Source organism: Bos indicus x Bos taurus, chromosome 29 (genome assembly GCF_003369695.1).
Source record: "Bos indicus x Bos taurus breed Angus x Brahman F1 hybrid chromosome 29, Bos_hybrid_MaternalHap_v2.0, whole genome shotgun sequence".
In the NCBI taxonomy this organism is placed as follows: domain Eukaryota; kingdom Metazoa; phylum Chordata; class Mammalia; order Artiodactyla; family Bovidae; genus Bos; species Bos indicus x Bos taurus.
The window spans coordinates 33,135,087-33,151,957 of NC_040104.1; the positions used below are offsets into that span (position 1 = coordinate 33,135,087).

A 16,871-nucleotide genomic window follows, 5' to 3' on the forward strand; every position below is an offset into this window, starting at 1 on the left:
ATAAATTTCAGCCATATGCCAAGTGAGAATCAGGAATCATAGATTTAAAAGAAAAGAAAAAAACCAACCATAAAACACCCCAAAATGGAGTGAGACATGGATTTGTTTAAAGTTTCTATAAGAAGTAGCTGGACCTCTACCTCCTTCCCTATGCTATACAACTGGCTAATCAACCACTGAAGTAGAGTTTTTTTTCTCTAAAAATTAGGACAGAAAAGATCTAATCTGGCAGATGCTACGTGAGGAAAGGAAGGAAATATAATAAAGATAATATATAATAAATATAACTCATCTGACCACATGGACCACAGCCTTGTCTAACTCAATGAAACTATGAGCCACGCCATGTAGGACTACCCAAGATGGATGGGTCATGGTGGAGAGTTCTGACAAAACGTGGCCCACTGGAGAAGGGACTTCAGTATTCTTCCCTTGAGAACCCCATGAACAGGCAAAAAGATAGGAAACTGAAAGATGAACTCCCCAGGTTGGTAGGTACCCAATATGCTACCAGAGATCAGTGGAGAAACAACTCCAGAGAATGAAGAGATGGAGCCAAAGCAAAAACAACACCCAGTTGTGCATGTGACTGGTGATGGAAGTAAAGTCCGATGCTATAAACAGCAATACTCCATAGGAACCTGGAACGTTAGGTGCATGAATCAAGGCAAAATGGAAGTGGTCAAACAGGAGATGGCAAGAATGAACATAGGTCTTTTAGGAGTCAGTGAACTAAAATGGCCTGCTGCTGCTGCTAAGTTGCTTCAGTTGTGTCCAACTCTATGCAACCCCAGAGACGGCAGCCCACTAGGCTCCTCCGTCCCTGGGATTCTCCAGGCAAGAATACTGGAGTGGGTTGCCATTTCCTTCTCCAGTGCATGAAAGCGAAAAGTGAAAGTGAAGTCGTTCAGTCGCCCCCGACTCGTAGCGACCCCATGGACTGCAGCCTACCAGGCTCCTCCATCCATGAGATTTTCCAGGCAAGAGTACTGGAGTGGGGTGCCACTGCCTTCTCCAAAATGGCCTAGAATGGGTGAATTTAACTCAGATGACCATTTTATCTACTACTGTGGACAGAATCACTTAGAAGAAACGGAGTAGCCCATTATAGTCAACAAGAGAGTCTGAAATGCAGTATTTGGATGCAATCTCAAAAATGACAGAATGATCTCTGTTCATTTCCAAGGCGAATCATTCAATATAACAGTAATCCAAGTCTATGCCCCTACCAATAACACTGAAGAAGCTGAAGTTGAAGACTTCTATGAAGACCTAAAAGACTTTCTTAAACTAACACCCAAAAAGATGTCCTTTTCATTATAGGAGACTGGAATGCAAAAGTAGGAAGTCAAGAAATACCCAGAGTAACAGGCAAATTTGGCCTTAGATTACAGAATGAAGCAGGGCAAAGGCTAACAGAGTTTTGCCAAGAAAACACACTGATCACAGCAAACACTCTCTTCCAACAACACAAGAGAAGACTCTACACATGGACATCACCAAATGGTCAATACCAAAGTCAGACTGATTATATTCTTTGCAACCAAACATGAAGAAGCTCTATACAGTCAGCAAAAACAAGACCAGGAGCTGACTGTGGCTCAGATCATGAGCTCCTTATTGCCAAATTCAGACTTAAATTGAAAAAAGTAAGGAAAGCCACTAGACCATTCAGGTGTGACCTAAATCTAATTCCTTACGATTATACAGTGGAAGTGAGAAATAGATTCAAGGGATTAAATCTGATAGAGTGCCTGAAGAACTATGGACGGAGGTTCATGACATTGTAAAGGAGACAGGGATCATGACCATCCCCAAGAAAAAGAAATGCAAAATGGATGTCTGAGGAGGTCTTACAAATAGCTATCAAAAGAAGAGAAGTGAAAGGCAAAGGAAAAAAGGAAAGATATACCCATTTGAATGCACAGTTCCAAAGAATAGCAAGGAGAGATAAGAAAGCCTTCCTTGGTGATCAATGCAAAGAAATAGAGAAAAACAATAGAATGGGAAAGACTAGAGATCTCTTCAAGAAAATTAGAGATACCAAGGGAACATTTCATGCAAAGACGGGCACAATAAAGGACAGAAATGGTATGGACCTAACAGAAGCAGAAGATATTAAGAACAGGTGGCAAGAATAAACAGAAGAACTATACAAAAAGATCTTCACAACCCAGATAATCACGATGGTGTGATCACTCATCTAGAGCAGACATCCTGGAATGTAAAGTCAAGTGGGCCTTAGGAAGCATCCCTACAAACAAAGCTAGTGGAGGTGATGGAATTCCAGTTGAACTATTTCAAATCCTAAAAGATGATGCTGTGAAAGTGTTGCGCTCAATACGCCAGCAAATTTGGAAAACCCAACAGTGGCCACAGGACTGGAAAATGTCAGTTTTCATTCCAATCCCTAAGAAACACGATGGCAAAGAATGTTCAAACTATCACACAACTGCACTCATCTCATACACTAGCAAAGTAATACTCAAAATTCTCCAAGCCAGGCTTCAACAGTACGTGAACCATGAACTTCAGGTATTCAAGCTGGATTTAGAAAAGGCAGAGGAACCAGAGACCAAATTGCCAACATCCACTGGATCATGTAAAAAGCAAGAGAGTTCCAGAAAAACATCTACTTCTGCTTTACTGACTATGCCAAAGCCTTTGACCTGTGTGGAAAATTCTAAAGAGATGGGAATACCAGACCACCTGACCTGCCTCCTGAGAAATCTGTATGCAGGTCAAGAAGCAACAGTTAGAACTGGATATGGAACAACAGACTAGTTCCAAATCGGGAAAGGAGTACCTCAAGGTTGTATATTGTCACCCTGCTTATTTAACTTCTATGCAGAGTACATCATGAGAAATGCCAGGCTGGATAAAGCACAAGCTGGAATCAAGATGGCTGGGAGAAATATCAATAACGTCATCTCAGATATGCAGATGATACCACATTATAGCAGAAAGTAAAGAAGAACTAAAGAGCCTCTTGATGAAAGTGAAAGAGGAGAGTGAAAAAGCTAGCTTAAAACTTAACATTCAGAGAACTAAGATCATGGCATCTGGTCCCATTACTTCATGGGAAATAGATGGGGAAATAATGGAAACAGAGTCTTTATTTTTTGGGGCTCCAAAATTACTGCAGGTGGTGACTGCAGCCAGGAAATTAAAAGACGCTTGCTCCTTGGAAGAAAAGCTATGACCAACCTAGACAGCATATTCAAAAGCCAAGACATTACTTTGCCAACAAAGGTCTGTCTAGTCAAAGCCATGGTTTTTCCAGTAGTCATGTATGGACATGAGAGTTTATAAAGAAAGTTGAGTGCAGAAGAATTGATGCTTTTGAACTGTGGTATTGGAGAAGACTCTTGAGAGTCCCCTGTACTGCAAGGAGATCCAACCACTCCATCCTAAAGGAAATTAGTCCTGAGTATTCATTGGAAGGACTGATGCTAAAGCTGAAACTCCAACACTTTGGCCACCTGATGTGAAGAACTGACTCATTTGAAAAGACCCTGATGCTGAGAAAGATCGAAAGCAGAAGGAGAAGGGGACAACAGAGGATGAAATGGTTGGATGGCATCGCTGACTTAATGGACATGAGTTTGTGTGAGCTCTGGGAACTGGTGATGGACAGGGAGGCCTGACGTGCTGCAGTCCATGGGGTCGCAAAGTGTTGGACGTGACTGAGGGACTGAACTGAACTGATAATAAAGAGATTAAGAGATAATCAACACACCGAAAGTGAGACTCCCTCCCTATCACTCTTCGGCTGCTTTGGCTAAAAAAACATGGCAGTCAGGCATCTGTCCTCCCAGCAGGAGAGTCAAAAGTTGACAGGCCCACAAAAAACAGCAGAAGACACTACTATTTAACAGTCCTCCAAAGACACATAGGATCATGTTAGAGTGGCGCCTACCAGCTGACAAGCCCCATTCATACACAAAGAACTCTCACTCAGCTTTTTAGTGCTTCATCCTAAACGTCAATGCAAAGCCAAGGATCATTAAGAGAAGTCTCCATAAACACAACATTGTAGGGGACTTCCCTGGTGGTCCTCTACGCTTCCAAAGCAGGCGGCTAGTTCAACCACTCGTCAGGGAACTAAATCCCACATGCTGCAACTAAAAGATCTCCCATGCCTCAACAAAGACTGAAGATTCTGCAGGCAGCAACCAAGATCCGGCCCAGTCAAAGAAGTAATATGAAGAAACAAAACAAGCACAACACTGTAAATCAATTATATTTCAGTAAGAATATAAGAATTTTTTTTAAGTTGAATAGATTGAAAAAGGAAAGGTAAGTCTCCAATATGAAAGAGGTCACAAAGAGAAAAGAAGGTAATAAAAAAGAGGTGAAGAAATCAATACCACCATACTGCTCTAAAATTTACTTCTTAAAAAAGATGATTCTGCATGACAACCATAAAAAGACAGCTAGACCTTTCTGAACTTAACTCTTGCCTCTAATAAATCATAAATCTAATTTAAATCTTAAATCCCGGTCTCTCAGCTGAGTTCCAGGCCTACACTGTAAGTTTCGGGTTAGATGGACATCGCCACAAGAATCGGAGAAGGCAATGGCACCCTACTCCAGTACTCTTGCCTGGAAAATCCCATGGACAGAGGAGCCTGGTAGGCTGCAGTCCATGGAGTCGCTAAGAGTCGGACACGATTGAGTGACTTCACTTTCACTTTTCACTTTCATGCATTGGAGAAGGAAATGGCAACCCACTCCAGTGTTCTTGCCTGGAGAATCCCAGGGATGGGGAAGCCTGGTGGGCTGCCGTCTATGGAGTCGCACAAAGTCGGACACGACTGAAGTGACTTCGCATAGCATAGCATAGCATAGCATAGCCACAAGAATAAATGAATCTTCCACATTTCTTCTCTAAACCACCTAGTTCATCAGAGCAAATTCCACACAACCACTAAATTATCCTTATAAAACTAGACTTGATCACTTCATGCCTTGTTCAAGGAGAACTAGGTACCCACTGCCTACAAAATAACGTTTAAAATCCTCAGCACTCAAGACTACTACCCTTTGGCTTCAGAACATTTTACCAATGTTTTTCTTCCAAAAGCCCCTTACTTCCTTCCTATCGATCTCTCAACTCAGTTCTTCAAGCGTCTCTTATACTTTGCCAGTCTTCTATCTTCTATCATCATGTTCCTTCTTGGTACCACCCTTCCCCAAATTTGGAGGATTTGGACTTTCCAAACCTACCTTTTCACTAAGCCTTTCTAGAGCCCACCAGTCAGCACTGATCCCATTCTCTCCTCTGCTCCCACAGTATGCTAATTATACCTCCTCTAAAACAAGCTTGACGCTATCATTAGTGGTGTAGCATGTACTAGAGAAGCAATGCTTGCCAAAGAGTTATAAAATTCATGCATTTGATGAACTTAAAGACTTCTGGTCCAAGGTGCAGACCACAGTCCTGGATTTGATAATATTCAGACTGATAATCGGGAAACTCTTAATTTTAAGCTGCAAACATAAAGTGACTTCAGCAGTCACTTTAATTCCCCGGAGTTCATCTTCCTCAGCCTTGAAATTAAGGGTTTGAACTAGATGAAACTTATGGTCCCTTCCAATTCTATCTTCTATGAATCTAGGTGGGCCAGGAACAGGAAACCAAGAAGAGTCCTAGACCAGATCTCTTACAGACAATTAAATAAGAAACATTAGAATACTTAAAAAAAGTAAAACAGCTATTTTCATGAATATTGCATAATTTGGCTAGAATGAGTTCTGATTTAAAATTAAGTCTCTCTTATAATGTTTCTATTTCAGAGATAAAGTGTTTTTAGTTAAATTGTAGCCCATAAGAAAGAGCACCACACTAAGTTCTCAATTCTGCTACTACTTTTAGCTAGACCAACTCACTTCAACTCATTTCATCTCTCTGGTTCTTAACAGTCTTGTCATCTGCAAAAAGAAGCAATTAGACAAGATGATCACTATAAGGCCATTTATATCTCAAACAGTCTATGACTGTATGAAATCCCCAATCAATAAGTAAGAAATTCTTCCAAGTATAGCTCATATAAGAACTTTCCAGGGAAAAAAGGGATATTGAGGCAATATAATTGCATTGGTGCTTTTAAAAGAAATATTTTTTTGCCACTAACTACAAGAGCAAAGAAATATTTAATATATTATCAACACCCTAATTTTTATCAAGGTAATGTATAAAATCAAGATTGCCGGGAGAAATATCAATAACCTCAGTTATGCAGATGACACCACCCTTATGGCAGAAAGTGAAGAGGAACTAAAAAGCCTCTTGATGAAAGTGAAAGAGGAGAGTGAAAAAGTTGGCTTATAGCTTTCAGAAAACTAAGATCATGGCATCTGGTCCCATCACTTCATGGGAAACAGATAGGGAAACAGTGGAAACAGTGTCAGACTTTGTTTTTTGGGGCTCCAAAATCACTACAGATGGTGACTGCAGCCATGAAATTAAAAGACACTTACTCCTTGGAAGGAAAGTTATGACCAACCTACATACCATATTAAAAAGCAGAGACATTACTTTGCCAACAAAGGTCTGTCTAGACAAGGCTATGGTTTTTCCTGTGGTCATGTACGGATGTAAGAGTTGGGCTGTGAAGAAAGCTGAGCACCGAAGAATTGATGCTTTTGAACTGTGATGTTGGAGAAGATTCTTGAGAGTCCCTTGGACTGCAAGGAGATTCAACCAGTCCATTCGAAAGGAGATCAGTCCTGGGTGTGCATTGGAAGGACTGATGCTAAAGCTGAAACTCCAGTACTCTGGCCACCTCATGCGAAGAGTTGACTCATTGGAAAAGACCCTGATGCTGGGAGGGATTGGGGGCAGGAAGCGAAGGGGACGACAGAGGATGAGATGGCTGGATGGCATCACCAACTCGATGGACATGAGTTTGGGTGAACTTCGGGAGTTGGTGATGGACAGGGAGGCCTGGCGTGCTGCAATTCATGGGGTCGCAAAGAATTGGACACGACTGAGTGACTGAACTGAACTGACTGTATAAAAATGGGAAAATCATATATAATGTTAAGTAAATATACTAAAAGATAAAATAATACATTCACTGTAAGTACAACCATATAAAACTTATGTAAGTAAAAGGTAATATGTAAAACAAATAGTTGTATGGTAGCAGTAGGAATATCTTTTAATTTTTCCCTTAATATCATTACATTGGCTTTCAATAAATGTCAAAAAAAGTTTTTAAGGTATTTTGATTGTTTTCTATGAATTATAAGTCTTGGGCCAAAATTCAATACAACTAAAATTTAAATATAAAGTTGTTTCTACAAAAAACATTTTCAATATCAACCAATGGGCCACTTATATTTATATCATTAGTTGTACAATAAATGAATTTAGATTATCTCTTAAGTTCACTGGCCCTTTATTATTCTTATAACCTCTTAAGTTTATAGAATAAACTGTTGTCCAATATTTAAATAATCATATTTGTTTAAATATGGATACCCTAAAGTGAAATAAAACTATTTTTTGAAATTACGACCAATTCACACAAAACTAAAATATTTTCAGAAAGAGCAGCAAAAGATTTCTTTTCTTTTAATTTCAGAATAAGTATCAAGGTGATGAGGCACTAACTCTATTAGAAAATCTTGTACATAAATAAAACAAGACAAATATAATTTAAAAAACTTCTTATGGTAAAACAGTTTTCCTTTTCACCTAAACACTGAGATGTTTAGTACACATCAACAAGGAACAAATAGAAAAGGCAACAACATATGAGCCTTGGGAACTAAAGTCTGCTTTAGTTTCTGCTTTTATAGGAACTAAATGGTGGAGGACTCCATGACCAGGGGGGTGTGTGAGGGTGTGGGTGTGGGTGTGTGAGTGTGTGTACTTAGTTGTTCAGTCATGTCTGACTCTTTGCAACCCCATGAACTATCCACCAGACTCCTCCATGCATGGGATTATCCAGGCAAGAGTACTGAAGTGGGCAGCCATTCCCTTCTCCAGGGGATCTTCCCGACCCAGAGATCAAATCTGTGCCTCCTACATCTCCGCTGGTAAAGGCAGGTCCTTTACCACTGAGTCACCCGGGAAGCCCCTGCTGGGTTGGTAGGCACAGTCAATAAAACATCAACTCTGTTACAGACTCATAACCTTGAGCAGGTCAGTTAACTTCTCTGAGCTTCAGTTTCCCCACCTATAAAATAAGGACAATATTATCTATCTTATGTCATATGTAAACTATCTTAGGTATATGGCTCTTCAGCTCAGTTCAGTTCAGTTCAGTCGCTGAGTCGTGTCCAACTCTTTGTGACTCCATGAACCACAGCACGGCAGGCCTCTCTGTCCATCACCAACTACCGGTGTTTACTCAAACTCATGTCCATTGAGTCGGTGATGGACATGACATCTAACCATCTCATCCTCTGTCATCCCCTTCTCCTCCTGCCCTCAGTCTTTCCCAACATCAGGGTCTTTTTAAATGAGTCAACTCTTTGCATCAGGTGACCAAAATATTGGAGTTTCAGCTTCAACACCAGTCCTTCCAATGAACACCCAGGACTGATTTTAGGATGGACTGGTTGGATCTCCTTGCAGTCCAAGGGACTCTCAAGAGTGTTCTCCAACACCACAGTTCAAAAGCATCAATTCTTCAGTGCTCAGCTTTCTCTACAGTCCAATTCTCACATCCATACGTGACTACTGGAAAAACCATAGCCTTGACTAGATGGAACTTGGTTGACAAAGTAATGTCTCTGCTTTTTAATATGCTGTCTAGGTTGGTCATAATTTTCCTTCCAAGGAGTAAGCATCTTTTAATTTCATGGCTGTAGTCACCATCTGCAGTGATTTTGGAGCCCCAAAAATAGTCAGTTACAGTTTCCACTGTTTCCCTATCTATTTGCCATAAAGTGATGGGACCGGATGCCATGATCTTCGTTTTCTGAATGTTGAGCTTTAAGCCAACTTTTTCACTCTCCACCTTCACTTTCATCAAGAGGCTTTTTAGTTCCTCTTCACTTTCTGCCATAAGGGTGGTGTCATCTGCATATCTGAGGTTATTGATATTTCTCCCGGCAATCTTGATTCCAGCTTGTGCTTCTTCCAGCCTAGTATTTCTCATGATGTACTCTGCATATAAGTTAAATAAGCAGGGTGACAATATACAGCCTTGACCTTTTGGAACCAGTCTGTTGTTCCATGTCAGTTCTAACTGTTGCTTCCTGACGTGCATACAGATTTCTCAAGAGGCAGGTCAAGTGCTCTGGTATTCCTATCTCTTTCAGAATTTTCCACAGTTTATTGTGATCCATACAGCCAAAGGCTTTGGCATAGTCAATAAAGCAGAAATAGATGTTTTTCTGGAACTCTCTTGTTTTTTCAATGATCCAGCGGATGTTGGCAATTTGATCTCTGGTTCCTCTGCCTTTTCTAAAACCAGTTTGAACATCTGGAAGTTCACAGTTCATGTACTGCTGAAGCCTGGCTTAGAGAATTTTGAGCATTACTTTACTAGCTCAAAGTATGAGAGATGAGTGCAATTGTGCAGCAGTCTTAGTAGAGGTCGATAAATGACAGCTATTAAGAGACAAACCTGTATTTTAAACTCTAAGGTAAATATATGTACATGGTTTTACTGCTGCTGTTGTTATCCTCAAATTTCTTTCCAATAACCACCAACACAACAAAACTTTGCTCTACACTTTATACAAAAGGAACTAAAGATTTCTGCTCTAGTTATACAACTTTTATTTATTTGGTTGCACAGCGAGGCACAGAGGATCTTAGTTTTCCAACCAGGGATGGAACTCCTGCCCCTTCAGTGGAAGTGCAGCGTCCTAATCACTGGACCACCTGGGAATTCCCTCTACAGCTTTTAAACTTCAACTTACTTTCATTCTGCAGGATATTAATGGCATCGTCCATAATGCAGTCTGGTGAAAAGCCTGCAGTCTTTGACAGTAAACCCAACAATGATGCAATTTTCAGTCTCACAGACGGATCATTCTCCTGCAACAAAAGAAGCTATTGTTACCTTAATGCTCTACTCTCAGCTAACCAACAACAGGAACATGGGAAGTATCTCAAAAAAGACTCAATGATCCAAGTATTATCAAGCTTTATTTCTGAAAAATTAGCTGTATATGCTTTGGGGGAGAAAGTTTTTCTCAATCTGTGTGTTACATCCAAATAAAGCAAAGTGAATGAGAATATTTTCACACCTTCCTGATGTCATTAATTTCTCACCAGATGTATGCTTCTGGGATTAAAAGTACCTTTCTTTCACTGCGCAGTCACATTTGACATGAGCTGCAGCAACTTGTAGCATAAACACCGGGCACCCCAACACTGCTATCAGCGCGACTGTTTTTGGAGCCCCCAGAAATTGGGTGCTGCAGCTACCGCTGCTATCGCCAGAAAATTTTCACTCTGTTTTTTTGGGTCACCATATCCTGATCAGAAGTTCAGAGCAGGTGAATCTAATTGTCTGGGTGTAGGTCGGCCCCAAGGCAAAAGAGACTAAGAAATGATTTATTGGGCTTCCCTTTTGGCTCAGATGGTAAAGAATCCACCTGCAATGCAAGAGACCCAGGTTAGATCCCTGGGTCAGGAAGATCCCCTAAAAGAAGGAAATGGCAACCTACTCCAGGATTCTTGCCTAGAGAACTCCATGGACAGAAGAGGCTGGAGGGCTACAGTCTGTGGGGTCGCAGAGTCGGATGTAACTGAGTGAATGGTGGTTCAGTGGTTAAGAATCCACTTGCCAATGCAGGGGACACAGGTTCAGTCCCTTGTCCAGAAGACCCCACACGGGGCAGAGCAACTAAGCCCACACAACCCCAACTACTGAGCTTGTGCTCTAGAGCCTGCGAGCAACTACTGAGTCCATGTGCCACAACTACGGAAGCCCAAGTGCCCTAGAACCTGTGCTCTGCAACAAGAGAAGCCACCAAAAGAAGAAGCCCCCATATTGCAACTTGGGAGTAGCCACTACCCACCACAACTAGAGAAAGCTCATGCACAGAAATGAAGACCTAGAGCAGTCAAAAATAAAATTAATTCTTAAAAAGAATTAACGTAATATCTAGGTTAACCAGTAAAATGTATAACTCCCAAGCTAATAAAAAAGCAGTGGAGGAGAGAATTTTTTTAAAAAGAGCCAATGCAAAAGATGGTAACAATTGAGAGGAAAAAAAGAACACTAGCAAGTAAGATAAATAGAATGTATTTCATAAGAGGGTAGATTTAAACCCATATATTTCAATAAACACATTAAATATAAAGAACTAAATGCTCCAATTAAAAACTAAACACTGTCAGGTAAAATTTCTTAAAAAACTAACTATATGCTGTTGGGTCACAAAATAAAAAGTGATTAAAAAAAAGAGTTGAAAATAAAAGGCAGAAATAGGTATATCATGCAAGAGATAGCTGGTATCATTATATCAGTACTAGACAAAGCCATTATATGGTGACATGATTATTCGTAAAGAATCTAAAAGTACACATAATTTATTAAAATTATTAAATGAGCTTAACAAAGTTGTTAGATATAGGGTTTAATAAACAAAAACCAACTGCATTTCTGAATATCCTCTATGTACTACTTAAAAATAGAATTTTTAAATACATCATTTACAATAACAAAATATTAACTATATAGGAATAACTAACAAAAAGATGTACAAAACTTCTATGCAGAAAACAGCATTAAAATAATGGACATATCATGTCCATTGAATGGAAGACTCAATGTTATAAAATGCCAATCAGCAAATTGCATCTTAATTACAGAATTAATGCAACCCTAATCAAAATTCTAACAAGAAATTTTCTTTTCAGGCAGATTTTCACAAGTTGACTTAAAAATTTATAAAGAAATTAAAAGACAAGAATAATTAATATATTCTTAAAGAGGAAGAAAACAGGAGAAGTTACCCTACCAGATGTCAAAATTTATTATAATACTATGCTAAGACAGCACAGTATTGGCATAATAGAGAAATACACTAGACAGAAACACAAACAATGCATACTAAGACTTGTACAAAAATGTTATAGCAACACTTCTTATAATAGCTAAAAACTGGAGACAATCTAAATGTCTATCAATAATAGAATGAATAAATAAATTATGGCATATTCATACAATGAAATCTTATACTGCGATAAAAATAAATGAACTATAGCTAAAGTTAACAACAGAAGTAAATCTCAAGATAGAATTTTGAGCGAGAGTTACACATAAAAAGATACACACAGAAAGTAAAGGAGGGAAGGAGGAAGGAAGGAAGCATGGGTTGCATTTAGTACAGGTTTGAATGATTAAAAAAAAATCTTTTTAAAGGAAGCTTTTACCCATAACGTCAAGAGAGTGATGGTTATCTTTGAAAAAGTGAGGAGAAATAATTACAAAGAATTTTGAGGGGCCCTATGGGAGGCTCATTATATTCCATTTCTTAACCTGGATGGCAGTCACACCCTGTGTTCATGTTGATCAATAGGCTATATGAGTTTTTTCTATATATTCTTTGTGTTACAGTTCATAATAAAGTTCTAAAAATACGATAGTTACTTAGATTACCAGGGTAATAGTGGAAACAGGGAGGTAGGTGGACTCAAGAGATACTTAGAAAGTAAAATCAACATGAGTGGTGAAGAAGGGAATATGGGGAGAGGAAAGGGTGAGGGTGGTATACAGTATCTTTCTTGGTTTTCTGATGTAAGGGTCTATATTGATGGTGGTACATTTCCTGCTATAAGGCAGACTGGAGAATGAATGGAGATACAAGTTCAGTTCTGAATACAAAGAGAAGTCAATTCTTTATGGACTGAAAGAACATCATCAAATCAAGTAATTGTCTTTCAGAGACAATGCACTCGTCAAATACCCTAATTTTGTAGTAAGAAAGGACAGAAAAGCTACATAGCCTTTCTACAGTCTGGAATGGAGTCACAGACCTCCAAACACATGGAAACAGCCAAGAAAGCAGAAATACTAAGTCTAGCAAATAAGAGGAAGGCAAGGACGGAACAAAGAATAATGAGAGTATCTGATCCAGTAACATTCTTTCTTCATCTGGATACTTTACTCAAGTTTTTCTACTTTCTGAAATTATCCCCTGGTACCCTTAATGACTAAGCTTACAACTGCCTCTGTCAAAAGCCTAATAACTGCTCTTCTCACCATTAAAATTCTCCTTGTTCAGGCTTTTCTCATTTTGCTATAGACTTTCCAGTTTCCTAGCTGGTCACCCTAAGTCCTGTCTTACCTGGCCCTCATTCAATTCCTCCATCTGCCATACCACCCCACAGAGTGACAGCTAAAACAAAAATTCACAAGGCAGAATTCAAAAACCTATTAGATAAGATTTCTAGTCTTATCTCTTAAAGAGCTCTCAATTTAAAATGTACACCAGCCCAACTACCTGTATTTCTTCTAATGTGACAGATTATTTCACATCTCCAAGTCTTTGCTCACAATTCTTCCTTCTTTCTAAAATGCCTTTCTTCTTGTTTTCCAACTAGTCAAAATCTGCTTAAGATTCACCTCAAGCATCACCCTAGCTCAGTCGGTAAAGAATCTGCCTGCAATGCAGGAGACCAGGGTTCAATCCTTGGGTCAGGAAGATCCCCAGAAGAAAATGGCAACCCACTTCAGTATTCTTGCCTGGAGAACCCCATGGACAGAGGAGCCTCACGGGCTATAGTCCATGGGGTCTCAAGAGTCGGACACGACTTAGTGACTAAACCACCACCAAGCATCACTACTCTACGATGCCCTTCTAGACCTATGCTCCCACATAAAACTGATTACCTTCTTCTTTAAAAGTTACGTTATAACCTGTCCCACATTTCATAATACCTGTAACACTGTATTGGGTTTCCATGGTGGCTGAGTGGTAAAGAATCCGCCTGCCAAGGCAGGCGACATGAGTTTGATCCCTGGGTCGGGAAGATCCCCTGGAGAAGGAAATGGCAATCCACGCCAGCATTCTTGCCTGGGAAATCAGTGTGCAATTATCCATTTATTGTCTAATCTACCCAATCAGACTCAGATCAGGGATCACACATTAATCTCTGTATCACTAACATGAAGCAAAGGGCTGGCAGAATTAGTATCCAGAACATTTTGAATGAATGAACAAAATGAGTAAATTAATAACTCAAGCCCTTAACTATCTATATACCACATGTATTATTTGGTCTACCAACTATATTGCTAGTCCTTAAAGGACAAAGAACATGTCTCACAGTTCTTTAACATCCTCCACAGTAACTAATACAATAGAATAAATGAAGAATCCCTCATATGAAATAAGTTCAGATACTGCTACCTGGCCACAGAAAAATTTGTAGTAGAAAAGCAGAAGCCAAAGTAATTACCCACTAAAATACAAGATACCACATTTCTGGATAAAATAGAAGAAAGGATAAATAAAACACTATGGTCATCAATCTACATCTGGACCAACTTATTATTGCTCGTTACCTTTGGGGCTAGAATCTGCTAGACTAAGGCAAGCAGCATGGCCTCGTTAAACAGCTCAGGGTCTGACATAACACTTCTTCTAGAGATGGTATCAGTATTATGTTTTTAAAAAGAAGCTTTTTATTATTAATTTTTGGCCATACCACAAGGCATGCAGGATCTTTGTTCCCCAACCAGGGCCCAAACCCACGTCCCCTGCAGTAGAAGCACAATCTTAACCACTGGACCACCAGGGAAGTCCCTAAAAAGAGTCTTTACTGTTAGAGATATAAACTGAAATTTAAGAGTAAAATGATAAGATGCTAGGAATTTGTTTTCACAAGAATCTGGTGCAGAGGGTGAAAGTGGAGGAAATGGAGGTAGACAATAGGAGTTGGGCTCGGGGGGTGAGAATAAAACAAATCTGGACATGAAATGATAATTGTTGAAGCTGGATAATAACTACATATGAATTAATTAAACTATTCTAACTGTATATAGATTTGTTCCATAGTAAAAAGTTGAAAAAATATTCCATACAATCGAGAGATTCTATCCCTGGGTATTTATCAGAAGAAAACAAAAATACTAATTCCAAAAGATATCAGCACCCCTGTATGTTGCGGCATTATAACAATAGCCAAGATACGGAAGCAACCTAACTGCCCATTGATAGATGAATGGGTAAAAAAGACGTGATATATATATACACCATGGAATCAGCCATAAAAAAAAAATGAAATCTTGCAATTTGCAACAACATGGATGGATCTAGGGGGTATTACGCTAAGTAAAATAAGTCAGAGAAAGTGATACTGTATGATTTCACTTATATGTAGAATCTGAAAAACAAAACAAATGAATAAACATAACCAAATGGAAATAAAGTCATAGATACAGAGATACATAGGTGTTTGCCAGAGGGGGAGGAGGGAGAAATAGGTGAGGAAGATTAAGAGATGCATACTTCCAGGTGCAAAATAAATGCATCATGAGCATGAAATGTACAGCATCGGGAACACAGTCAATAACTAATATCTTTGTATGGTGACAGATCATAACTCAATTTATTGTGGTCATTTTGAAATGCATAGAAATACTGCATCACTACACTGTGTAGCATGACCTAACATAAGGTTGTAGGTCAGTTCTACTTTAAAAACAAACAAATCCATAGAAAAGGGGATCAGATTTGTGGTTACCAGAAGCAGAGGTGGGGGAAAGGGAACAACCCAGGGAGCGAACCCAGGTCTCCCACATTGCAGGCGGATTCTTTACCAGCTGAGCCACCAGGGAAGCCCAAGAATACTGGAGAGGGTAGCCTATCCCTTCTCCTGGGGATCTTCCTGACCCAGGAGTTGAACTGGGGTCTCCTGCATTGCAGGTAGATTTTTTACCAGCTGAGCTACCAAGAAAGCCCTTAATTATACTTTAAAAACAAATGAATCCATGGAAAAGGGGATCAGATTTGTGGTTACCAGAAGCAGAGGTGGGCAGAAGGGAACTGGATGAAGGTAGTCAAAAGGTACAAACTTTTAGTTGTGAGGTTAAGTATTAAGGTTGTAATGAATAACATGATAAATACAATTAACACTGCTGTATGTTACATACGAAAGTTGTTATAGGAGAGTAAATCCCAAGTGTTCTCAACACAAGAAAAAAACTGTGTCGATTTCTTTAATTTTGTATCTATGTGAGATGACAGATGTTCACTAAATGTATTGTGGTGGTGCAGGAGTGGCAGCCGTTGAGGAACTATCCCACGTCCAAGGTCAGGAGTGGCGGCCGTTGAGGAGCTACCCCACGTTCAAGGTTAGGAGCAGAGGCCATGAGGAGATACCCCACATCCAAGGTCAGCAGCAGCAGCTGAGAGAAGCTACCCCACGTTCAAGGTAAGGAGCAGCAGCTGTGCTTTGCTGGGGGAGCTGTGAAGAGATACCCCACGTACAAGGTAAGAGAAACCCAAGTAAGACAGTAGGAGCTGAGAGAGGGCATCAGAGGGCAGACAGACTGAAACCACAATCACAGACAACCAGCCAATCTGATTACACAGACCAAAGCTTGTCTAACTCAATAAAACTAAGCCATGCCTGTGGGGCCACCCAAGACAGACAGGTCATGGTGGAGAGGTCTGACAGAATGTGGTCCACTGGAGAAGGGAATGGCAAATCACTTCAGTATTCTTGCCTTGAGAACCCCATGAACAGTATGAAAAGGCAAAATGATAGGATACTGAAAGAGGAACTCCCCAGGTCAGGAGGTGCCCAATATGCTACTGGAGATCAGTGGAGAAATAACTCCAGAAAGAATGAAGGGATGGAACCAAAGCAAAAACAGTACCCAGCTGTGGATGTGACTGGTGATAGAAGCAGGCTCCGATGCTGTAAAGAGCAATATTGCATAGGA

At 39.9% G+C, this 16,871-nt stretch overlaps 1 protein-coding gene across 1 annotated transcript in view; it reads right to left on the reverse strand.

Annotated features, from left to right (window-relative positions):
* Positions 1–16,871, reverse strand: part of INTS4 (integrator complex subunit 4) — a 113,581-nt gene that overhangs the window by 87,072 nt on the left and 9,638 nt on the right. The window contains exon 3 of the mRNA XM_027532696.1: positions 9,886–10,003. Coding sequence (XP_027388497.1) covers positions 9,886–10,003 — 118 coding nt within the window. The remainder of the gene's footprint in view (positions 1–9,885; positions 10,004–16,871) is intronic.